The 25,571-nt window shown below is 44.2% G+C and overlaps 1 protein-coding gene across 6 annotated transcripts in view; it reads left to right on the top strand.

The window, feature by feature from the left end:
* The window catches only part of DCLK2 (doublecortin like kinase 2), a 191,030-nt gene that overhangs the window by 142,886 nt on the left and 22,573 nt on the right, over nucleotides 1–25,571 (top strand). For all 6 annotated transcript variants that reach the window (XR_009866623.1, XM_062199512.1, XM_062199515.1 and 3 more), the window contains exons 6-10: nucleotides 8,708–8,780; nucleotides 9,950–10,058; nucleotides 11,949–12,006; nucleotides 21,069–21,188; nucleotides 21,414–21,560. Coding sequence is in view for 5 of the 6 variants with exons in the window: in XM_062199512.1 (XP_062055496.1) it covers nucleotides 8,708–8,780; nucleotides 9,950–10,058; nucleotides 11,949–12,006; nucleotides 21,069–21,188; nucleotides 21,414–21,560 (507 nt within the window). In the remaining variant the exon portion in view is untranslated. The remainder of the gene's footprint in view (nucleotides 1–8,707; nucleotides 8,781–9,949; nucleotides 10,059–11,948; nucleotides 12,007–21,068; nucleotides 21,189–21,413; nucleotides 21,561–25,571) is intronic.

Genomic DNA, 25,571 nt, shown 5'->3' with positions numbered 1-25,571 from the left:
GATACTTTTTTTGAGATGGCTAATAAAATTAAAAACACCACATTTTTAATATAGTTCTTGAAATTACTCTTTAAACTTTGTCTTGCAGATACTGTAATAATCTGCTTATCAAAAATTTAGCATAGGATGCTGTGATAACTTCCTGGCTGAAAATGTAGAAGTTGAAGTATTGTCTTGTCATGGCTTGGTCTCAGTTCTTGTCTCTGATACAGGAAGGAATTCAAGGAGAGGGCACAACAAAGTACAGCAGAGGAATAATATTTATGAAGCAAAAGTGCACAGTTGGGAAGGAGTGGTGGCCACATGCCGAGTGCCCCACAGGTCTCACAGTCATCTCTCTGTATGATTGGAGACATACAGGGTGATAGTTGCAGCAGGCTTTAACTGAATATTTATAGGGGTGGAGTTTGGAGTTTGAAGTTTGAGTACCATCCATTTTCTTGCACTTTTTGGAAGTCTCGAAGTATCATGGCATCAGGTTCATGATGGGAGTATGAATGTGGACCATGGTAATTTCATTATAATGATATTACAGTAGGCTGTAGGTCATCACAGGGAGTGAGCAGCCATGTTTTTCCAGTGGGCACCATTTCTGGGCAGGAGTTTTGCACCACCCATGGTTTTCCAAAGCACATAAAGGGGAGGTTGCAGTGCAGTAGGCAGAGTAGTAGAGAGGTGCTGGTGACCTCATCTGTTCCTCTTTGCCTTAACTGCCTGCTTGCCTATCCCATCTCTCCTCCCTCAGAGATTTCCATCCTTTAATCTTTATAGAAGGCCAAAGGAGGAAGGTTTGTTTTCTATAACTTCTTCATGTTGTGTCAAGGAATGAAGATCCTTTGCTAACCTGGAGGTTCCATTGTAGGAGTGAGAGGTTTGTTGAAAGACTTTGGTAATGGCCGGATCCCTGTATGATCATCATCTTTACATGAAGCTGTTGGGAGAGACAAATTTGACAATTAGGCTGAGTGTATATGGTCCAAAAAGGAACAAGAGTACGACCGTGTCAGAAAAGAAAGAGCTTGCTGCCTCCCAGATGGTAGAAGCGGTGGGATTTCCCTTGCAAAATCACAGAGCCACTCGGCTTGATTGTGAATCCTTTTGCTGTCTTCTTCCATAAGCCCACTGTTACTAATGCAAGTGCAGCAGATTTTATTAATCACTGCACATACTCTGTTCAGCCAGTAGGTAATATAGAGCTAGTTGTCAGTGACCACTTCAGCTAGGGAACCTAAAGAGTCTTTAGTCACTGTGGGGTCTAGTCAGTGGTCTGGGATAAGTTACCCAAAGCAATAGACAGAGTTCTTAAAGCAACTTCATAGTATGTAGTGAGATTTTCTCCTTTGGTGATTATGGTTTACCTGTCAATGGCAGTTGTCTGAAAACAGTAGAAGTAAAAAGAGCGGGTCTGCTGGGAAGTGCAACAGCTTAATCTCTCCCTCTCCTTCCCCCTCCCTCCCTCCCTCCCTCCCCCCTCCTCGGAGTTTAGGGTAAAGGCAAAAGATTTTGCTTTTAGCCTTTTGAAAATCAATTTGCGATCCTCAATTCGCTCTCCAGTTAGGCAGATTATCCTCTGGGTGTGCCTGTGCAGATTCAAGAGGTAGAGGTTTAATTCTTGACAGGCGCCCACCTAGAAATTCTTGTAATTGAATTGCAGGAGAAGTGCTAAGTAGCACTTGATAGGCAAATTGAATAATCGGGAGCAAGCTTGCCTTCTACTCTCATGATGACACAGCTCTCTTAGAATAGGGGTCCCATGTGGGAATTCAGAACTGAGTATTTCCCTATCAGTGAGAAAATTGGTATTATAACCTGTGAATCCCGAGCCACCCCGTGCTCTCGGAGTGTGGTAGTCATACGTATTCCTGAGCCCCTTCAGTCCTTGGAAAAGGACTTGAGATAACCAGGAGTCCACTCCTCCCTTTGAGCTGAGGGAAATCCCACTTGCAGTGCCCCTGTTGTTTGCACTGGGGGCAGGGCTGGACAGGGTTCTCAGGTGGGGATCTTCCTTGCACCAGTGTCCCAGCTTTCCACACTGACACATTCTCTCGGGCTTTTCAGCCATAGTTGGTTACCTCCTGGGTTGGCCCTAAGGTCACAGGGTGCTGGTTACAATGACTGCTGTCATATGATCCTGTCGTCTGGGCCATTGTTTCCCACATTGACGTCCCCTCTTCTCAGTTTAGTCTCTATTATTAAACACTCCAAATGCTGACTATAGCATCTGGTGCATGGGGGTTTGGAATCCTATTGCCAGTTTCTGGAGTTTCCTTTAAATGGGGCTAGCCAACTGCTGAAATGGGTAAGACCTGTCCTTCAGGGATGCTTTGGTCTATGTTAATATCTCCTGAAGGCCTTTACCAAATGTCCTTGGAATAAGCTGGGTTCTGTCCCTTATGTTATATTGCTTACATGATTTGGTCATAATTTACGGGTTGTACAATATAGTGTTTTCATTCCAGCAGCTAGACACGTCACTGTAATCTTGACACCTCAGAACCTCATGGCCCTGCTGATAATTTCAGTTAGGTTCCACTTGTGGGACAGTTGTGGCTTCCACATCATACTGAGTAGGCTGCTGAGCTGCCAAGGACGCAGCATGGGCCTGGGCTGAGGCTCAGATCTGCTGTGTTTCTTCAGGGTTGCAGCACGTGGACAGGACAATGTGTAGGTCACCCGAGGTCAAGCTGAGCACCAAAATTAGGGCCTGAAACTCCTCAGTAACTTTGGTGGGGTCTTCTGGAAACAGCCCTAGATTTTGTTTACATTGATTTAAGTCAGTCATGGAAAAAGGAACAAGTACTCAGTAATTGTCCCAGCATCTGTTAGCCACCTTTCCCAGAGGACAAAGCTTACTGTTACCTGGATGGTAGGAGGCCCCAGTACAAGTGATTCTGGTACAGGGGGCTAGATCCTGTGGTAGCCTGGAGTCAGGGGGCTAGTAGCAGGTGAGAGAGAATTGGGGCTTGAGGGATAGGGGAAGACTCATCACCCTTTGGGGCTGGGCTGGGCAACAGAACGAGCTGAGCTTTGAGGTGGTTGAGCCGTGAGGTATGCAGGACCACTCAGTGAGTCATCCATCATGTCTAGCTGTTCTCTTAAATTTGGTATTCGTAGGAAGGCCTGGGCATAACAGAGCCTATAGTTTCCCATAAGAGCAGGATTTTCACAGTGCCATGGAGGCCTGGATGTAAAGAATTTCTGGCCTTTTTGTTGTTGTCTCTTGGCCAGTGTTGCAAAAGAAAATAAAATTTTTACTTTTAGAACATTAGTTTAAAATTTCTCAATCTGAGAGAGGGAGCCCAGGAGTGAGTCTGATGGTAGTTGGGGAATTTCCATGATTGAAAAGCCTCTTCACAACCAGGTAAAGGAGTAGGTCATGCTGTGTGATAGCCCTGTTAGTGGACGGGTTGCAATCTGGTGTCCTGGGATCTCTACTGTGTCATTTGGTGCTCTAGGCATCCCCGGGCGCCCCTTGTGGACCCATTTGGACCTGGTTTCCCAGAAGCTCAAACATGATACTTAGCACCCAGGCAACCTTGGATCCTTCATTTTTCCCAGATTACCACGGCCTCTGAGGCTTTCCATGAGGAGTATTTGGGGTTTATCATGAGAGATCTTAGGCCTCATTGTTAGCCAGGTGGTAGCCTACTCAGCACTTCAGGTGCAGCCTATCACGATAAAACACGAAAATGACTGTAAAATCTATCAGTTGAAGAAGGAGAGAAACACCCTTCTTTTGAAAAAATGGAAATCCTCACAGATGGAATATTACTGTCTGAGGACCAAAAACCTCATTGGCAAGGGCAATAGTATCCATAGAGCACTTACCCTCAAAGTGTGAGAGGGTACAAGCAATAGGGACTGTGGGAGATGCCAGGTAATCATAGTATTAAGAAGAAAGAGACCTCTGGTCATTGCCCCATATGGAAACAGATTCCACCTGGCCCCACAAGCCTTCCTCAGGACAGATCCAACAGTGTCCAGTCTGTACTATGTAGGCTGTCAGCCTTCACACCTCCAATAGTCGCTGTGGGGAGCAGATGTGGCTGAACTAGGAAGCGTTGTTTGCAGTGGGTTGCCAGAGAGGAAAGGCCAGACAATGCCATGATTTTCAAGCACAGAGAGGTGATAATCAATAAGGAGAATCTGGTTGGGCATTTTGGTCCTGGATGGCTCACCACAAGTATCATAGGATGACTGGGTCTAGATCCTTATCGCTGATACAGGAAAGAATACAAGGATAAAACACAAGCAAGATACGTTGAAGAACTGAGGTTTACTTGCAGAGTGGAAGTACACACTCCAGGGGGAGTGTGGTTATGCTTGAGAGTGAGCTGTGTTCCACAGGGGTTGGGGTCATCCCTTTATGAGATCTGGAAGTGTAGGGGCAGTGTAGTGGGTGGGGTTTGGGACAAAGTTTGAACACTGTCCATTTTTCTCGCCTTGTTTGGAAGTCTCAGAAGTGTCTTGGCATCAGGTGCATGAATGGAGTAGAAGTGTTACCTATGGTACATTTATTATGGTGATATTATAATAGGCTATAGATCATTGCAGGGGTGCTGTCAGCTGCCATGTTGGTGCCAGTTCTAGGCAGAAATGGTTTTACACAGTACATAAAGGGGTGAAGGGTTTGGGGTAGAGTAGGTGGGTTTGTAGGGAAGGGCTGGTGATCTCAGCTCCTCCTCTTTGCCCAACTCACTCTGGCCTATATCAAGTGGTCATCGTCATATATAGTCAGCCATGAAAGGCTTTGTAAAATGCTGCAAGCAGTTGAGAGCACTGGATGGCTGCTTCTGCTGTGTTTTCAAGTCTTTTTTGAAGAAGTTCTCAGCAGAAGTGGATTCTTGTCTACCTTCCCTGCTTACTCATGAAAAGGGTGCTGTTGCTGTCAGAGAAGTCAGTGGTGACGTGGCAATACCAGGTCACGGAGGACATGCTCAGCATTACCATCAAGGTCTTTGCTAACAAATCAGGACCGCATCAGGAAATACATCCCCTGTTCTTCCATCCTGGATGTAATCCCATCATTCTGAACCTGGTAGTGGATATGGACGATGTCTTCAAAGAGCCTAGATGCTGCCCTCTGTCATGCCTTACTGAGGACCTCGCCAGCACTCTGTGTGGGGCAGCTTTTTATTTTTATTTTTAAAGATTTATTTATTTATTTGAAAGAGCTACGGAGAGGCAGAGAGAGAGAGAGAGATCCTCTGTCTGCAGGTTCACTCCCCAAATGGCCACAGCTACCCGAGCTGGGCCAATCCAAAGCCAGGAGTTAGGAGCTTCTACGGGGTCTCCCACATGGGTGCAGGGACCCAAGGACTTGGGCCTTCCTCTGTTGCACTCCTAGACCACAGCAGAGAGCTGGATTGGAAGTGGAGCAGCCAGGACTCGAACTGGAGCCCATGTGGGATGCTAGCACTGCAGGCGGCACCTTTACCCCATACGCCACAGCATCAGCCCCAAGGCACTCTGCTTTGTGCTGTCTCAGCATCATAGCTGCTGATGGATGCCTGAATCCTCATTAGCATATTAAGAGGTTTTAATACAACTTGTTACTTTAGCAATAGAGATGAGACAGGTTGAATCACCAACGCCATATTTGATCATCCTGGTGCTAATTTGATCCTTGTTTCAGTAAGACTGCAATTTCTCTTATGGGGAAAGATAAAGTTTTCCAACAGAAATGGTGAGAATTTTGTCAAGTCATAGCTTCATCCCCTGCATTTTCATTGCTCTTTGCACGTCTCTCAGGGCAGTGCCTTATATTTAATGATAAGTACTTCACAGTTGCCAGCAGTCTGTCCTGAGATACTGGTGAACACCCAGCTTAGCTTGTACCTCTCAGGAGCCAAATGGACTTGATCCCTTGCCCAGTGACGCAGATTTGTGCCTTGGCAAAATGGCTCCTCTCAGGCTGTAACTGCCAGTATCATCCCAGACTATAGAGGGTTTCCATGAAGTGTGCACAGACCCATTCTCCCAAGACTCTGAACTTTGGGCAGTAATGACTGTCTCTTCAGCGTCGTGTCCTTGAAAAGCCAGGGCAGGATGTTGCTGTAGGTGTTGCTACAGTGCAGGGAGGGAGGCAAATTGTCTCTGCCTGACGCCTCTGCTCTGTTCAGCTGGGCTGCAATAAAACCACTCGCTTCTTGTTTTTATGGGGTTTTTTGTTTGTTTTCTTTGTGAAAGGTTTATTTCTAACATGTTTGCATGAGTAATTGGATAAGTCACTCCTGTTGAGTCTACATAGGTTTATTTTTTTCTTCCTGCTTGAAGTTTAACACTTTAGAAAAATCCCTGATTTGGGAGTCTTGAAAGATGTTTTCACCACCATTATTTGCTAAGGAAGCTGTATTTCATGGTGATTGGGTGACCTTTGTCAGGCCTGTGTGGAAGTGGCCTTCCCCGGGACCCCTGCCCTCACCTGCTCCCCCCAGACCCTTCCTGCTGCAGCCCCAGCAGCCCTGTGAGAATCGGCTTCCAGCACAATTCCAGAACCTGTCCTATTCCTGGTCTTTCCCTGCTCCTTGTCACCCTTGAATCCCACCACAAGCCAGAGCTGTGATCACTGGGATCTCCAGGGCAGGGTTGGGGGTTAATAGAAATAAACGTTGGGAAAGACACACTGCTTTGTGGGACTCAGTGAGCAGAGGGACCCACCCAGAAAATGTAGGCAGTGAGAGTGCCTGCACTTCAGCCCCTCCTCAGAGTTCCCGCTTGGAGTCCTTGAGTTACACAGGACACATCAGCTTACAGTAAACCAGGCCTTAGATTCAAATTAGCTCCGTAAAAGGCCTTGTTGGAAGAATGTCACCTGCTCCTGAGACTGTGAGAGAGCAGACCTCAGGAAGGGGGGCGCCCCAGGCAGGGCTGGGACCTGCACAGCTTGCAGTCCCGAGGCTCTGTGCAGTGAGAGGACATAGTTCCTGCCCTGTGCACAACCCAGCCAGCTGTGGCCTGAGGTTGTGGCACTGCCTTGTTCTGGGATGTGGGACTTAAACATGCAGGTCAGATGGTCACAGGCCACCTTGCCCGTCCCTTTGTTCTGGGGGCAAGCAGTGATCGGGACCTTTCTGTTAATTTTCTAAGATAGAACTTTCCAGAAAAACTACATTCTTCTTTATTCCAATATGAGTTGGGAAGATATTAACTGATTTTGATATTATTTTCTCTCATTTAGATTTTTGAAAAGATTTATTTATGTGTTAGAAAGGCAGAATGACAGAGTGTGTGTGTGAAAAAGAGATCTTTCATCTGCTGGTTCACTTTACAAATGGCTGCAACAGCCAGGTTCTGGCCAGGTTGAAGCCAGGAGCTGGGAACTCCATTTGGGTCTCCTAAGTAGGCAGCATGGGCCCAAGGACTTGTACCTAATTTCTCAGGTGCATTAGCAGGAAACTGAATCAGAAGTGAAGTAGCTGGGACTTGAACTGGCACTCTGATATGGGATGCTAGTGTCAGAAGGGATGGTTTAACCCACTGTGTGTAACATCGACTCTTATTTTCTTGACTGAAAATCTTCATTCTAGAATTAGAGGAGGAGCAGTCTTGGAATTATTTAGCCAAAAATCTTATAACTCTTTACATTCAACAATTCAAAAACATGAATGAGTAAAAAATGAATGAATGAATCAGAATTCATTCATTTCAAGGTGCTAACTGTTTTATGGGGAAGTACCAATAACTAAAACTGAGTTTGGCTATGTGTCAGCCAGTGCCAGGTGATTCTACAGGTATGAATTCATTTTTATTCTCTAGCACATCTCTAACTGGGCAGTAGTGCTATCTCCACTTTTAGAGTAGAAAATTAAGACTTGGAAAGTTTAAGTAACTTTTTTTAGGAACAAAAGTGGGGGAAATTATTAGAGTTGATATAATGTGAAACGCATGAGAAAAAGCTATAGGAGACACAACAGAAGGGTCAGTAGGGGCCCGGACCATATCCTGAAAGGCATGCTGAAGATTTTGGTGTGATGAGACACTGGGTTTTTGGATACCAGGGGTGATGTCCTAACTGTGCCGGCAAAAATGTACGGCATGGGAGAGACTGCAAGTGACCAGGAGGCTGCTGACAAGGCTGCAGCAAGCTGAAGGAGGACCTGAACCAGGTGGCTGCGAGTATGAAAGGGTACAGAGAAACTTGAGATTTTCTTCCAGGCTTTCCTCGAAGTCCCATCTCTGGGGCTTGGTTTTAAATTTTCTAGCAGAGAGCGCTACTGATTCTGCAATTATCTTCAACTTCAGTGGCAAATAAATACATAAGTAAAATAGGAGAAAAACAAAAAGTTAAATTTTAAAAAATTTTGATTACCCACTAGTTATCTTTTGTGGTGAGGAAGTAAAAATGATTGAGCTCCTAGGAGCCAGGTGTTTAGCTTGCACCTGTGAGGTATCTATAGTTCTAAGCCTCATTTTACCACTCCTAAGTACCAAGTTCAGGCTATGAAACCAGCAAGTCTCCTTGATTTCACTGAAGCCAAGAGTAACACAATTTTGAAAAAAAAAAGTAACACAATTTCAGTTTTTCTGCTATCTAAGTTGAAAGTTTTGTACCTAAGGGTGAATATGATGAATTTAGGGAAGAGGTGTGAGACGGGGATGTGTCCTCTATCTCTGTGTCATTATGTTTTTATATTCTGTGAGCATTTTCTGGATGAGATTTGCAAACGTATCCTGATGAATAGTGATTGCTGTCCTCTCTTGGCAGATTTCTGCTCATGGCAGATCTTCTTCCAATGTCAATGGTGGACCTGAACTTGCTCGTTGCGTGAGTCCTGAAGGTATTCCATTTCTCTCATAATGGAAATTGTTCTTGTGAACTTGGCTTCTACTCAAAACCCGCTGGTGCTAAATGATGATCTTCCTAGCCAGGGATGTAGTCATATCACCTCTTAGCCCAGTCAGCCCTACTGGATGGTGGTGGAAGAGACTTCAGGATGAATAAAAGCTTGTGGTTGTTATTTAGGCTGTCACGGTTTCATATCTTAAACCCAGGCTTCCTTTATTTTCCCTTGGAGATCTCACAACTTCTAAATGTATTTGCTTTATCTCAACTTCTTTTGCTGTTTTCACTTTTAAACTTTATTTTCCTTTTCTTTATTTGAAAAGTAGAGAGACAGAGACGGAGACAGTTGTCTTCTGTCCACTGGTTCACTCCCCAAATGCCTGCAATACCCAGGACTGAGCCAGGCTGCAACCAGGATCTGGTAACTTAATCCAGATCTCCAACATGGTGACAATGACACAAGTACTTTAACCATCACCTGCTGCCTCCCAGGGTATTGCATTAGCAGGAAGCTAGCATTGAGAGTGGACTCAAACCCAGGCACTCCTAAATGGGATGTCAGGGATCCCAAGCAGCATCTTAACCATTCTGACAAATGTCTGCTCCCTCTCTCTCTCACATAACAAAAACATGTCTGTTTATTTGCTGTCTGCTGTGTTCTGGGCACTGGGACACATTGTGAAAAGTGGCTTCATCTTAATGGTTTCCCCGACCCCCAACATACATCTTGTTGAGTGAGCTTTGAGCCGGGATTAACTTTAATGAGGTATCCTGTTTGGGAAGAATTTCTTAGCAAAAAATCTTAGGGAGAAACATTGGGAACATCTCTAAGATTAAATCCTCACTACCGACCCCTCTCCCTTTCCTGAGCATTGGCAAAAAAAAAATCTAGAAGAGTTTTAATTGGAGTTCTTTTAACCCAAGTGTACTTCAGTTGATGTTTCAGGGATTGTTAAATTCGTTGATTATGTTGGTTTCTGATTCCAGTCAACAAGGGCAAAAGGAAATTGGTGATTCAGATGTTCTATTCAGGAAATATGCTGAGAGCTTTTCTTTAGGTTTAATATAGATTTAGAAATGAATGCACTGCAAGTTATTATTTTATAAATATGTAGAAATCAATACAAATGCTTTCTTTAGACTCTGCATTTATCCTCTTTGAAGGTGTGAATGGAAACAGGTGCTCTGAAACGTCGACTCTTCTTGAGAAATACAAAATTGGGAAAGTCATTGGTGATGGCAATTTTGCCGTAGTCAAAGAGTGTATGGACAGGTGAGTAGATGGTGAGGTCACTCTCTCCTCACCTAGACGTACATTTCTCCTTGGAGTTTATTCTTAAGGAGCAAATGGCCCTTCTTGGAAGTCTTTTTCCTCCTTTCTGATAGGGTCTACACTGGGGCCAGCTGTTTTGCCAGCCCACAAGCAATTTGGTGGAGAAAAGCGTATTCATGCACATAGAGTATAAAGCTGGTTTGTATGCATTTAGGCTGAGAGATAGCCAGGACCTGTCCATGAACCATGGAAGAAGTGGGAAGAATAAGATTGATTTAAAGAAAACTCTGATGATAGTGACCTGTTCCAGGCCCTGTTCCCAGTCTGTAACTTGTGTTTTAAATTTTCCCATGAGCATTAGCAGGGAGCTGGGTGGGACATGAAGCAGCCAGGATTCAAACCAGCATCCATGTCGGATGTAGGCACTGAAGCCAGCTGCTTAACTCACCATGCCACAGTGCCAGCCCTGAGTTAATACTTGAGTATACCAGTAGTCTGGAGGAAGGACATGCGCTCCCAATCAGCCCATGTTTGCCTATTCTGGTCCCTTTGTAAGCAGTATGAAGATCAGAAATGACTCAGGATAGAATCTTCATGTTTATAGGCCACTCTCTTTCCTGTTCTAAGTGGTAACATCTACTGTTGTGGAGAATTTTCCAAAAAGTTCTGCAAATTGCAGTGTTTCTATTTTGTTCACATCCCCACTAAAGCTTTAATGCTCCTTATACTGATACACAGGGTAATGCCCAGTTCTCTGCGCCTTTTTTAATTAGCTCTGGGACAGAGCTTGCCACCCAAGTAACAAATTAGGCATCTGAAGTATGATTTCTAAGAAATCATTAGAAACCTCAGGCAGAATCTGAAGTCGTTCTTCCAAGAGAGGCCTCATCAGTGTGTACCAGGACTGTCTGACTTTTGCAGCCATATGCGCTTGGGAGACCGAATGGCTTCTAAGGATACTGTGATGGTCTTTTTTCTATTTTTTAGATTTATTTTCATTGCATTTGAAAGGCAGATGGAGAGAGATCTTCCATCCACTGGCTCACTCTCCAAATGTCCACAACAGAAAGGGCTGGGCCAGGCTTAAGCCAGGAAATTGGAACTCCATCCGGTCTCCCACATGAGTGGCAGGGAATCAAGGGACTTTAGTCCTCACCTGTTGCTGCCCAGAGTTCGCAGCAACAGGAAGCTAGATGAGAAGCAGAGTAGCTGGCGCTGAACCAGGCCCTCCAGGATGGCTTGTGGGCATCCCAAGCAGTGACTTAACCTCTGTGTCACATGCCCGCCCCTCCAGGGTTCTTTACCAAACTGCTTTCCTGTAGTAAAAGATAATTTCATCTGAACATACCAAAAATAACTTAAAGTGGTAAAAATAATTTCAAGATTCTTGTATCCAAGTAAATGATCTCTGCAGTGCCCAATATGAGCATTTAAAGGTATAAATAACATGGCACCAGGTCCTCGCTGGTTTGGGCTGAGAGATAATGACAGCCTGTGGGCCTCTCGGTTTTCAATTGTGGGCTCGTGTTGATGTTATGTTGCTATAAAAATACATTTATCAAAAATTTTTTAATTTGATCCATTTTTCCCAATTTTGAGTCTTAACAGAACTCAGGAGAACTAAGACATTTAAGTATGGAAAGGGTATTTCTGAGAAATTTTAAATGCGAGTTACTTAGTAATATAATATTATTTGTAAAAAGAGATTAATATACAGGGTGGCTTTGGCGTTTTGATTTGTTCCGTTTTGGTTACCTATCTCCCCTGAGTCCTCTCAACTCTGCCTTTGGTGCACAGTGAGGCACCAGGGCTTTCTCCCCGCAGCCTGTGCTGTGGGGGAAATCCAGGGTGGTTTGCGTCTGTAACTGGTCTACTCTCATTATTCCCTAGGTCCACTGGAAAGGAGTTTGCCCTCAAGATTATAGACAAAGCCAAGTGCTGCGGAAAGGTACGGTGCCCTTAACCGCTTTGTAGGTGAAGCTGACATGAGGTGGTGGGAGGGTTCCTGAGAGGAAGGAGCGCAGAGACCGCAGCTTGCCCGGGCCACCAGTGATAGCGGGGAAAACAGCCAGGCTTCCTCTTCCTTGCTAATTTTCAGAAACTGTAAAATCCTAAAACCTACAAGCGATTTGGTCTTGGTTCCAGCTACCCAAAGCGTGTGTTCCCTTCTCTCTATTTTTTTTTTAAAGAATTTTGCATATTGTTTTTTTGTTTTTTTTTTTTTTTTTTTTTTTTTTTTGGACAGGCAGAGTTAGACAGTGAGAGAGAAACAGAGAGAAAGGTCTTCCTTCCGTTGGTTCACTCCCCAAATGGCTGCTACTGCCAGCACGCTATGCCAATCCGAAGGCAGGAGCCAGGTGCCTCCTCCTGGTCTCCCATGCTGGTGCAGGGCCCAAGCACCTGGAAGAGGAACAACTGGGACAGAACAGGCACCCCAACCAGGACTAGAATCTGGTGTGCCGGCGCCACAGGTGGAGGATTAGCCTAGTGAGCTGCAGCACCAGCCGTGTATTCTCTTCTCAAGAGATGCTTATAGGGCCGGTGCTGTGGCTCAATAGGCTAATCCTCTGCCTAGCAGTGCTGGCACACCAGGTTCTAGTCCCAGTCGGGGCGCCGGATTCTGTCCCAGTTGCCCCTCTTCCAGTCCAGCTCTCTGCTGTGGCCTGGAAGTGCAATGGAGGATGACCCAAGTGCTTGGGCCCAGCACCCCATGGGAGACCAGGAGAAGCACCTGGCTCCTGGCTTCGAATCAGCGCGATGCGGTGGCCATTGGAGGGTGAACCCACGGCAAAAGGAAGACCTTTCTCTCTATCTGTCTCTTGCTGTCCACTCTCCCTGTCAAAAAAAAAAAAAAAAAAAAAAGAGAGAGAGAGAGAGAGAGAGATGCTTATAGCAAGGCACAGGCGCATTCCAAGGGTACTGTGGGCATGCGTGGCTCTGAGGCTTGACCCCACTCTCCAGTCTCCTGGCTTCATGGAGGCTGGTAGATGACTCGGGATTCGTGGGTCAGAGACAAAAGACTTAGCAGGCATCATGGACCTACTGTGTGCACTGGTCCGTCTGGCCCCCGAGTCCTGTGGCGGTGATGCAGGGGGCCTGCTGGCTGCTGTGCACACAGTAGGATTGTGTCACAGCTGAGGAACCCATGCTTAGGGAACCCTTAGTCCCTAGGGCACTGCGACAAACCTGCCTACCTTTGCATCAGGGAATATTTTGATTATCCAGACCAGGAAGCAAATTTGCCCTTTGCTCTGCTGAGGGGCGACCCTCTCTCTGTGATGCAGGGGTGTTTTCCATACAGACCTCCTTGGAAAGGGCTTGAGAGCACAGTTGAGGCACAGCATGCAGCCACATTGTGACAAATTGCCTCCTCAGCAGCATGAACTGTTTTCTTTTTCTTTAAAAAAATTTATTTATTTGAAAGAGTTACACAGAGAAAGAAGGAGAGGCAGAGAGAGAGAAAGGTCTTCTATCCGTTGATTCACTCCCCAGTTGGCTGCAAAGGCCAGAGCTGTGCCAATCTGAAACCAGGAGCCAGAAGCTTCTTCCATGTCTCTCATGAGGGTGCAGAGGCCCAAGCACTTGGGCCATCTTCCACTGCTTTCCCAGGCCATAGCTGAGAGCTGGATCAGAAGTGGAGCAGCTGGGAATCAAACCGGCGCCCATATGGGATGCCAGCACTGCAGGCTGTGACTTTACCTGCTATGTCACAGCGCTGGCCCCAAACTGTTTTCTTCTTTTCCATTCTGAGACTGGGGCTGGGAGAAGACCAGCTGATGAAATGCTGCTGGAGTTTTGGTGCTTTACGCTTGAAAAAAAGTGTCTACCAGTAACAACAAATACCTTTGCAGAGCCCTGAGTGATAGTACATCAGTTAAGAGAGCAGCCCTGGGGCTGCCCCATTTGACACTGGAGCTGCTGGCCACGTGCTGCAGCTGAGCACCTCACATGAGATTAAACTGGAGTGAAATATGCTCTAAGAGTAAGATACACACCAGGCTTTGAAGACAATACTTAAAAAAAAAAAGTCTCGTTAATATTGTTATATTTGATTGCTGATGAAATGATGATATTTTGGATATATTGGGTTAAGTATCTTTAAAGTTAATTTTATCTGCTTTTTACATTTTTAATGTGGCTGTCAGGAGATTGAGAATTGTATTTGTGTTGGACAGTGCCACTCTAGGAGGAAGTTATATAAAGTTTAGTCCTGGCTGGGCCTCTTTTTGCTGTGTGACCTTGGAAAGATTATTTAACCCCTCTGTGTTTCTGTTTCTTCCTCTAAAGCACAGGTGGAGAAACTTTTTTCTGCCCAAGGGCTACTTAGATATTTATAACAGCATTCAAAGGCCTTACAAAATGATCAACTTAAAGATTAGCCTGCTATGCATTCACTGAATCTTGAGTCCCACCTGTGGTTGCCTTGTCAGGACCAGACCAAATGATGTCACAGGTTGTTGTGAAGATTGATTGAATTAAGGCATAGACACTGTGAAGAAATGGGCCAATATATAACAAGACTTCAGCGCACGTTAGCTACTATCATTGTTGATTTGTCAGAGGAGTCTAGAATTTGGAATTAGCTGGCTTTGCTATGATAGTAATTTTTAACTTTATGGAGCTTCAGAGCTAGTCTTCATGGGACAGCTATAGCATTGTGTTTTTTGTTTTTTGGGATTTTTTTTGTTTTTTTTTTTTTGTTTTTTGGGTTTTTTTTAGCAGGAAACAAAGTATTCTGGTGAAGCTTTACAAGTCTTAGTCCAAGAGCAAAGAAAAAAATCGTTACTTTTTTTTGTATATTCTGATTATTAAAGAAGCAGAGGCTATGCAATATGCTCCCTTTTCTTTGAATACGGTTTTCTTTTCTTTATATTTACTTTTTATTAGTTGATATATAAAATTGTATATATTTATGGAATTTATATTGAATTTTCTTTAATTCTGTGTGCTTTTATTTATTTTTCTAACAGTATTACTTGGTTTTTTCTGACTCTAATTGCCTTTTCCCCATATGTAAGTAAGTGTTGGTCTTTCTGTCTGATGTAGTATGTTTTAAGCAGAAAGTGTTCTGATTTGGGGAGCCAAGTTCTATATGACTATATTAAAACTTATTTCCAAAAAAAGTAAAAATTGCTACAGTAAGAATATTGTTTATTTGCTTAAAATTTAGGTAGCTTTGTATGCAAAAACAATTTGGTACACTCAGTGCTGAGGCAAAGTGGATATACCATTTATAATATTTGGATCTGGTTTTTCCTTGTTTTAGAGGGTCATTCTATTTTTATAAATAATGATCATATATTTATATCCATCCTTACATTTTGCTTATTTGAGCAACTTTTTCCACAGTAAAACTACATAACATTGCAATTTCAAAACTCAGTTTATTAGAAATTAGTTGATTATTTTGCACTGAATTTTAGTTTTAGGAAAAAAAGGTATAGAGAATTTGTTTTGTTTTTAAAGTTTAGGAGTGTATTCAGTCACGATGCTAGGATGTTGTCAGTCGCCTCTGCATTGTGGGTCACGTAGCTCCCATTTGTTACGGAATAGTGGCCCTCCAGGCTTGGAGCTGTAGGAAGTTTATGTTACAAGTAGGTTCTCTTTAATGGCTTGCAAACCAGATTTAAGCATTTTGCAGATAAGGAAACATAGACTGCGATTAAATAACTTCCCCGAGTCACACAGAGGCACAGCAGTGGTTGGGATTGGGGGCCATGGACTCTGCATAGGCCAATCCAGCACGCTTCCTCCCCTGTTCAGTTTATTCATTTCTTCTTGTCGTAAGAACCTGGGGAGAGTTGTTTTTCTGTTTTGTCTTCTCTTTGTTCTTCTGTAATATATATGAGCGTTATTGGATCAATTTATTCATTTACCTAATATTTGCCAAGTATATTCTGTATGCAAAACACTGTTCTGGGAATTGGATAATTTAATATGACTGTGTTTCAAAACATTTGTAGAAAGATGGAATTAGCGTGTAAGTGTTTTGGTTAAAAAAAAAGTTGAAATTCATGCTTAGTTCATCCCTAATATGCATTTTTCATGAACTTTTAGGGACCTCTTGAATGCAAGGCTTTCAGTGATTTTTTGCACCAAAATAACCTACCCTTTCATTGTATTTTTCCATTATCTTCTTGAAATGCCCTCATATGTAAATTAATATCAGTGAAGGCTGTTATGGAGTTCAGGGGAAACTTTTGGGGGAGATGTGGAGGACCAGTGAACCTGCCACAGAGCAGGAAGTGCTGGCGTGGGACCCAGAGCCCATGGGCAGATTGTAGAACAGCCTGACACATGGCCCAGAAGACAGAGAGCACACTGGCTTCTTCTAAGTCGGGGAGAATGCAAGATCTGCTGTGGGGCCAGATTGATGCAACCTGTTGACAAGACTGTGGTGTTTATAGATTTAAAAATTCTTCCAGTTCTGGCATTTACTTTCATTCTAAATAAATATTTATTTCATTCTTCTGTACAAAGCCCTGGGCTGTTAGGTGTTTGGAAGTGGTCCTTCTTTTTCTTCCTGCCTCCACACTTTAGCATTCATCATCAACTTGTTATAGGTCCAGGCAGGACATAAATCCAAAGTGTGAGGTACTGGTTTGCTGAGGCTGTTGGAATGTATATCCACAAACCTGGTGGCTTAATTCTGTCACAGTTCTAGAGGCCTGGAGTCATAAATCTTGCTCCCTCTGGGACTACAGGGAGAGTTCGTGGTCTCTGAACAGCCTCCGTGACTGGCTGTCTTCTTGGGCTTGGGGACATGTCACGGCAGCCTCTGTCTCCATCTTCATATTGCTTTCTCTTCTGTGTGTTCTTCTCTCACCTCTGTGCCAAGTCTCCCTCTATCTTTTTCTTATAAAAACACTTGTGATGGCAGACAATGCAGGGTTATTTCTACATTGCAAGATCCTTAGTCCTGTCTGCAAAACCCTTTTTCCGGATAAGGTAGTATTTACAAGCTCCCTGGATTAGAACTTGGTATCTTTGGCTGGCCAGTCAGACTACTACATTCATGTAGCACACTAGTCATTTACAGTGATTGGAACAACTTTATCTCTTACTGTATTGTCCTCTGCATTATTTTCTTAATTTATTTGAGAGGTTGGGAGGAGGAGGGGAAGCAAACCAAACAGGTGCTCAGGGAATTCCCATCTGCTAGTTCAGTCCCCTAAATGCCTGCAACAGCCAGAGCTGGGCCAGGCTGAAGCCAGGAACTGGGAACTCCAACTAGGTCTTCTTTGTGAGTGGCAGGAACACAACTACTTGAGCCACACCTGCTGTCTCGAAAGGTTAGGGTTAGCAGGAAGCTGGTGTGAGGTCGGAACTGAGCATGGAACCCAGGTACTCTGAGAGGGTTGCAGTGTCTTTAACCACTAGGCTAAATGCCTGCTTTGTCCTCAGCAGTATTGACAAAGAAGCCTAGAAGCCAACTGGAGATTACTCTTGGGGAAGAGCAATACATGATGTGTGTTTTCATTCACAGGGACACTTGAGTACCTACTATGTGTTACTAACTATGCTCTTGGGTAGAAGTACAGTAAACAAAGCCCTCCACAAGTTCTCAGTTCCAGAGGGCAATGAATGGACCAGCACAAAATTCTTAAGAGAGCAGGGCCAGAGCTGTGATCATCGTAAGCACGGGGGCGGTGTGAGCACACAAGAGGGACACCTAACCCAGCCTTGGGTGGCAGGAAGACTACTGAGAGGAGGTGAAATACATGCTGGTCCTGAGGAATGAGTGAGACTTTACCGAGAAGTGGTAAAGAATGTCCCAGGTGGGGAAAATGACCTGTGCAAATGCCCAGAAATCTCAGGGAGAAACTGGCAAGGACAGAGAACAGTAAATGCATAGACTTAGAGGCTACTGAGAAGCTTGAGGGGCCAGGGACAGTGATTGATTAGGGGAATTGGACGATGAAGTAAGGAGGAATCCCAGTGGAATTCCCATGTCTGCTTTGGGCACCCAGGTTTGTTCAGTGAGAAAGTAAGGATGGTGTGGCTGGGAGAAGTGGAGACCGGGTGATCGGTTCAGTTTGGGAGAGAGGGGACCCCTGAATCTGTTGCTCTGCTCACTCTCTTTCTCTTTGTACGTTAAAACTCACCATGGCCAGGGATAGGAGTTAGCAGCTCTCTTTGTCATTTACCCTTACACAGATCCATGGAACACTGCCAAGGATTGATTCATATGTAAATTGTTTGGAGTTAGAATTTGTGAATCACTTAACATAAATAATGGTAGGTGATTGAATACTCTAAGTTCAGAATCGCTCGAGATATTCATATTACCTTTAGAAATATTCTGGAAAATCTGGAGAATGTTTTTGCTGATTAGAAGGAAAGACTACATATGGATTTCATAAGAAATAGAAATATACCACTTAAAGGTTTTTAGGCAGTACTTTGGTTATGCTCTTGGTGACGTTAGTTTAAAAAGAGAATTGTTCCTTCATAGACAATTTCACAGGGATAGAAAGAGGCTGGGAAACAAAGAGAGCTCCCACATCCCAACAAAAACATCATCTCTGTCTTGGAGGTTCCTGGGCTAACCACTTTCAAGTAGAAGACAGGTGGCTGAGATAGTACATAGTGGTGAAGACAGTGTTGCTGCAATATTTGCTTGATATTTGAAATGTGACTCTGCCATTGGTCCTGGGAGAAGTTCCACAACATATCCCAGAAGAGTTTCTGTTGTATGTTTTATTGAAAAGGATAATAATTTCAGGAGGTGTAGTCTTATGTGATAGTCATCTTATTATAATTCCAATTTGAGAGAGCTTCTGGGGGCACTGGTGATAGGGATTATTTTACATGTTTCACTCCAAGTTAGCATCACAGACAGAGCCTCTGAAGACAGGAAAATCTACAGAGTCTTCCAACTTTGGAGAAAATGAGGAGTGGGTGGAGAATTGAAGGGGTAGATCCATTTCATGGTAACATAAAAAACCTGATTTATGACCGTGGTAGTAATAACCATTGTCTTTGCTTCACATAGAGTGGGATAAATTCATTTGCGTGCTTTTATGTGTTCACAGAAATATATCTAACTCTGCCTTTGGTATGATTAAGGACATGCTTGGCACAGATCATCCAAAAGCTTGAGAATGTGTGAATAGATAGGGACACTTGCCAAGTCTTCCTTTTGTGTGACCACAAGGGTTGGCTGTGAGCTGCTTCCCAAGGGAGAGAACAGGGTGCTGCCTGCTGCTTTGTGCTACTGCTCCGTCACGTGGGCAGATGGGACTTGGAAACAGGCAGGAGGCTCTGTTTCTGACTTTGCAGCTGTGGTTTGTTGGGGCCTGAGACTCTCTGTTCTTTCGGGAGATCTGGAATTGTTTGAAGAGTCCAGAGCCAGTCAGAGACGTCACTGCCCTAAAAAGCGTGGACTCACCTTTTTGCACAAAGCCTGGTCTGCTTATTGCTCCCCAACTCGACATGCTGCTGCTGCTTGTTTTAAGGAGTTAAATATGTCTAGCTTTCCAGCTATCATGTGTATTCTGATAAATTCCAACTTCACTCTTGCTGAAATACAACCCCTTTGAAAGGCGATGTATGTAGAACCCAGAGTACAGGCTTGGGTGTCAGCAACCTGCATTTACATCCCTACCTCCAAGGAGGGTTCTAAGGAGAAAGTGCTAAAATATTACACAAGGGTCTTGAGCAATGTGCTTGCCACTGACCACTAGTGAATCCCTTCCTGGTAAATGTTGCTTCCTTTCTTTCCCTTGCTTCAGTTAAGCATTTGCCAACACTGATTGAATGACTGGACAAAGTGCAGTGCAGTCAGCACTCAAGACATACAACTCGCCACGTGCACGAGCCTGCAGACTTTCTCTGCATGCTATTTATTCATTTGTTATAATTTATACCTCCCATTATTGTCAAAAAGGATTTGAGATGCCTTAGAATAAAAATACTCATACTCATGGATGCATGAAGATAAGACAGAACCATAAAAGGCATACTGAATTAGGGATAAGACAATTATTTTATTACTGTAGTGGGGCAGTAAATCAAGCTGAGAAAGTGATGATAGCAAAAGCCAAAAGGGCTATTTGAGGGATCCAAGCACATCTATATGCATATTTAGGTGGCAAGTATTCTCTTAAGTCAGTTTTATATTACAGCTAAACTGTTTAAATACCTAGAATGTGTAAGAGGTCAGTCAGTAGATTTTGCAGTGTGCTCTAAATGCGGACTAATTTGTTATTAAAGTAATTGAGGATCAACAAATGGGCCACTGAGAGGTTTCCATGTCTCATTTGAACTAGAGCAGTCATCATTTATGGCCCATGGATTGGTGTGTGGAAAATAAGTCCTCAGTGCTGTGAGTGGACACTTTGCTGCAGTGCTGATCCCATCACTCGAGGGGACTGATAGGTGGTGCTTTTCCAGAGAGGTTATTATCCTTAAAGTGAGAACAGTGATCCCCCGACACAGAGAGTTTCCAGATTTCCGAGATGGAAGATGAAAAGGAACACCCATCTGGTGAATGATTTTATATCCAATCATAGAGAAAGAAAGTTTCCGTTTTACAGCTTTCAACATGAAATTTAAATTAACTGGTAAAGATTTTAAAACTGAAAGTTTTAATGATAGAAGTTGTATGATATGCATGGAAAATTTTATTATGTATCTAGCCTTTATTTCTGAGTGTATGCTGAACTTAACAAGCATTCTGGCAGAATTAAGAGGCATGTGCCATGTATCTGTGCTTCTACAGCACCACAGCCTGCGAGGGTACTGGGAGTAGTGATGAGATAGGAAGCGTGTTTTAGGTGCCATGGCAGCACCACTGGGCCCTTTGCAGGAATGTTCCAAAGTCTGACAGTGGCAATGAGACATCCACTCAACCTGCTCTGTCTCTATGGCAACCGCCTCTATGTGCCAAGGGAGATGGTGTCCTTCAGCATTGGATCTGCAGACTGTGTTTATCTTGTGGTCCTCCAGACTGTAGAGCATAGGACAATCTGTGGTTTCTGATTCCCTCTCTACTCCTTCATTTCACAGGAACATCTGATTGAGAATGAGGTGTCAATTCTGCGCCGTGTGAAACACCCCAATATCATCATGCTGGTGGAAGAGATGGAAACGGCAACTGAGCTGTTCCTGGTGATGGAATTGGTGAAAGTAAGGGGATGGAGGGATTTACTGGTGCCCAATCTTGAGACGTAATAATCCTGGATATTGTATAACCAGAAAAATGCTGTCTGCCTTGTAATTTTATCTATAATCATCAACTTTAGCAGCACACATGTCATTTTCTTCATCTACTCCAAGCCAGTGAGTCATCATTCTCACCTTCATAGCACTGGACTGTTGGTGTGTTGATAGGCTCCTTTTGGTATCCTTTAGGGCGGAGATCTCTTTGATGCAATTACTTCTTCAACCAAGTACACTGAGAGAGACGGCAGCGCCATGGTGTACAACCTGGCCAACGCCCTCAGGTATCTCCACGGCCTCAGCATTGTACACAGAGACATCAAGCCAGAAAACCTCTTGGTACGTCACCTCTGTTTTTTCTGTTCCACCTCCTGCCTCCCTCCCTATAAAATGATCATAGCTAGAAACAAACTATGACATTTTATAGTTGTATCAATCCTGCAGTAAGAGATTTAAGATTTAGAAAGCTATTAAGATTCAAGTCAATGATAATAAAATGCTAATGGATTTCTTGAATTGATCTACATTTACTGTTTACCAGATGTTAGAAAATATATTTTAGTTTGTGTTTTAATTGATGGCATTGACTGAACAAAGATGAGCTGAAGAATTATTTTATGGGGCAAAAAATTCTGAAGAATAAATTGGAGAGAGAACTATTGGATCATAGGAGACAGAAGTAGAACATGAGGGTTCATTTATGTGTGGGGCAGAATTTTGGAAATAGTCTAGTTCATTCTTCTAAGCTTTACAGATACGGAAATGGAGATGGAAAGATGCTAATCTTTTTTCGTTTTTTTTTTTAAAGATTTTATTTATTTTAAAGAGTTACAGAGAGAGGTAGGGACAGAGAGAGAGGTCTTCCATTTGGTGGTTCACTCCCCAGATGGCTGCAATGGCCGGAACTGCACTGCTCAGAAGCCAGGAGCTTCCTCTGGGTCTCCCATGCAGGTGCAAGGGCCCAAGCACTTAGGCCATCTTCCACTGCCTTCCCAGGCCACAGCAGAGAGCTGGATTAGAAGAGGAGCAGCCAGGACTAGAACTGCCTCCCATATGGGATGCCAGTGCTTCAGGCCAGGGCCTTACCCACTGTGCCACAGCACCCGCCCCAAGATGCTAATCTTTGTTGAGTATAAGGCTCATTTATCCTGTTGTTCTACAGAAGAAAAAACCTTTTTGGTGATGGCACTCAGAGACCTTGGTAATCTCATTCCAGCTTCCTGTCAGCACCCTTCCTTACACAGCATGTCACTCACCTGCGTGCCATGTTTAACTCGCCCTCCTGGTGAGCCTTGGTAACTAGACACAGCTAGTTAACAGAAGCCAACCCTTGTGACTATGCAGTAGAGGAATTTTAGAAAAGCTGGTTGGGGAGTTTTGCATGCACAGACACTCTAAACACACACGAGACAGTTGTCTTCTCTATTTGCATCTTTCAGGGTTGGGTGCCATCTTAATGACTTCTGGGGAGGTGAGCTTGTCTGATTGCCCATCCTCGGTAGTTAAGACTTGACTTTATTAACAGCCTTTCACCTCGATTGCTTCTGTCTCTTCTGGTCTTCATTTGCAGTGACCTGTCTCCCAACAATTTGAAAAACTTATTCATTCTACAAGCCAATAAGCAAGAGTTAGGTCTTCTTTGACATCACCCAGATTCTCTGGGCCAAGTTCTGTCACAGCCATCTCTGGTTTCTGCTGTACTTGTTGTGGTGTTTTGAATTTGTCATTGACTTGTCTAGGTCCTCCTTTAGGTCGTAAACACCACAGCAGGGTAAGGTTCATGTCTCAACTGTCTTTATATCTTCAATGCCTTGGACATTGCCAGGTAAGCACATTTATGGAGTGTGCAGATATACGGAGTCAATGCTTGGGGGTTGACACTGACAGTCAACTTGGCTAGCTAGCAGCTGGCACTCAACTTAAGTCTTTGCAGCCTACTTTGTGCTTGTACTACATAAGTCATTACTGAATGGAAGGTTCCTTCCAAAGTTCATGGAAAATGTGTAGTGTGAAGAAACTAGGCATAGATTTCAAATTATTTACACCAAAAGAGACTTCTCTTTTAATTCCGTTTTTTATGAACTTTTTGACATATCCTCATATGCATCAGAGTACAGGCTTTTGAGGCCATCCCAGGACCTTTTTTTTTTTTTTTTTCTGATCCGGAGTGTGTGTTTTTCCTTTTTGGTAATATCATGTGAGAATTTCTGGGTGTCTACTTAAAAGTTTCGAACTTTTTTTTCAGTATGTCCTGTCTTAAGGAATTATACAAATTGAACGTCCCTAATCCCCAAATCCAAAATCCAATATGCTCCAAAGTCCTACACTTTTTGATCACTGAAATGACATCACAAGTACAAAATTCCCTGCCATGAACCTTTGTTTCATGTACAAAATTATTAGACATACTTTTATTAAAAATTACCCTCAGGGCATATGTATATGAAATATAAATGAATATCATATTTAGATATCTCATCTGTGACATCTCATATGTATATTAAAAATATTCCAAAATCCCAAAATGTGCAAACACTTATGGTCCTGAGCATTTTGGGTGAGGAGTTCTCAACCTGCATTTCAGTTCTGTAAGTTCCTGTTAGAAAAATCTCTCTGCTCTGGACACAGAAAGGAGAGCTGTTTTATGAACTCCAATGAGGAGTGGAGACAGAGTCGTAAACCAGCCTCAGGATGAAAGGAGGGCTATGCACAGCCTTCCTACCTCAAAGCAGCCTCTCATCCATTGTGACGCTGCAGAGGCCGTAGGCTCCTGCTGCATCCCAGTTTGGCCAGGGCTTTCTCCAGGTGCCCCCTTAACTCCTTGCTCTCCACAGCCCACCTCACCCCTATAGCTCAAGTTGCTGATATTCTCTGTGAATGTAGGAGTCACAAGGTTACTCTGCAGTCAGCCTCTCCTACAGCTCTGATCGTCAAAGACCCAGCCCAGAGGAAGACCGAAGCATGAGTGAACGTTGCTGTCAACCAGGATGGGTCCATTTCCCAGCTCATGGGGCCCCTCTCACCTCCCATTTCTTCTCTTTTCCACTTACGGTTTTTTAACGTGCGTGAATTCTCCTTGGAGTCGGACACCTCCTCCTCTTCTCTCGCCCGTGTCAAGGGCGGATAACATGGCAGGATTTGACGTCTCCAACACTGCATGTTGTAGGATATAGCTAGGGAGTTGGAATTAGGTTCCCTGCCCAGGATGAGCATTCTCCTGTTCCCCTAAACCTGCCCCACGCCGTTCTGCAACTCAAAGCTGGGGAGCAGGCTGATGGTGATGAAACTGAGACCCGCACGGGGATAGTGTGTGAGGTGGAAAGGCCAGGGGACCAGGCCTCAGAAGCAACCTTGGCCGCACTTAGCTAAGTACCGTGTGTGCCCTTGAAAACGTAGCAAGGTCACTCTGCAGTTTCTAGATTGAGAAGTGCCAGCAGGTTGGAATTGGCCTAAAAAGTAAACACCCAGAGGGACTGTCAGCCTCCTCCTGTCCAAGAACTGATTCAGTTTTTACACAGCAGTGTTCAGACATCTGATTTGCATCCCCTTGTCTGGTCGCAGGGTCATAACTTAAAGCGTTGCCAGTGGAGATGGATGGGTGGCCATGTCAGGGAGCACGGGGTGGCCGTTAATGCTGTGAGTTACAGCCCGGTGGTGCCCTGTCAGAGTTAACTGTGAGACCAGTGATAAATTCAGCTCTGCCCAGAGTTCTGGGGACAGGGGAGAGAGGAGGGTTGGTTTCTCATATTTGAAGTCCCTCTAAATCATTATGTTGACATTTTATTTAGAGAACATGCAGTGTTCACTTGGTGTGGGGGGTGCATTCCTCACATTTCTTACTTTTGCCTTCTGAGAGCCGCTTGGACAGAAGCATCACTCAGCTTGTGAGGGGTGGGCGTTTGCGCACTGCAGGGCTGGAGCGGGCACCTTGTGACTGTTTACATCCAGTCAGAGTTCTGCACAAGCGCGGGCTCCGACAGCTGTGGATCAGAGACAGCATCTACAGCAGGAGCCTTCCCAGGGCTGTTCCTGGGAACTGGGGTTTGGGGCACATTAGTTTCCATCTCTCTTCCTGCTGTCTGGTGGGGTGACTGCGAACATCCAGGGAGATGGTAGGGGGTAGATTATTGGAGTTTGCAAATTCCCCCCGACTGTCTGTTACTAGGGAGGCCCACACTCCGCGGAGAGGCGGAGAGCCTCTGGCATTCCTAATCATTTATTAACTTATAGAAAAATCAGTTGATTAAAGCAATGCCATGTGTGTAGCTCTACCCATATACATACACAGTTTTCCCTGAGATTTGGAGGTTTTCTCATATTGTGTTTTACACATTTTTTAAAAAAAGATTT

This window comes from Lepus europaeus, chromosome 8 (assembly GCF_033115175.1).
Source record: "Lepus europaeus isolate LE1 chromosome 8, mLepTim1.pri, whole genome shotgun sequence".
In the NCBI taxonomy this organism is placed as follows: domain Eukaryota; kingdom Metazoa; phylum Chordata; class Mammalia; order Lagomorpha; family Leporidae; genus Lepus; species Lepus europaeus.
Note: the sequence above shows the minus strand (reverse complement) of the source record. Positions and strands in the feature narration are given on the sequence as shown.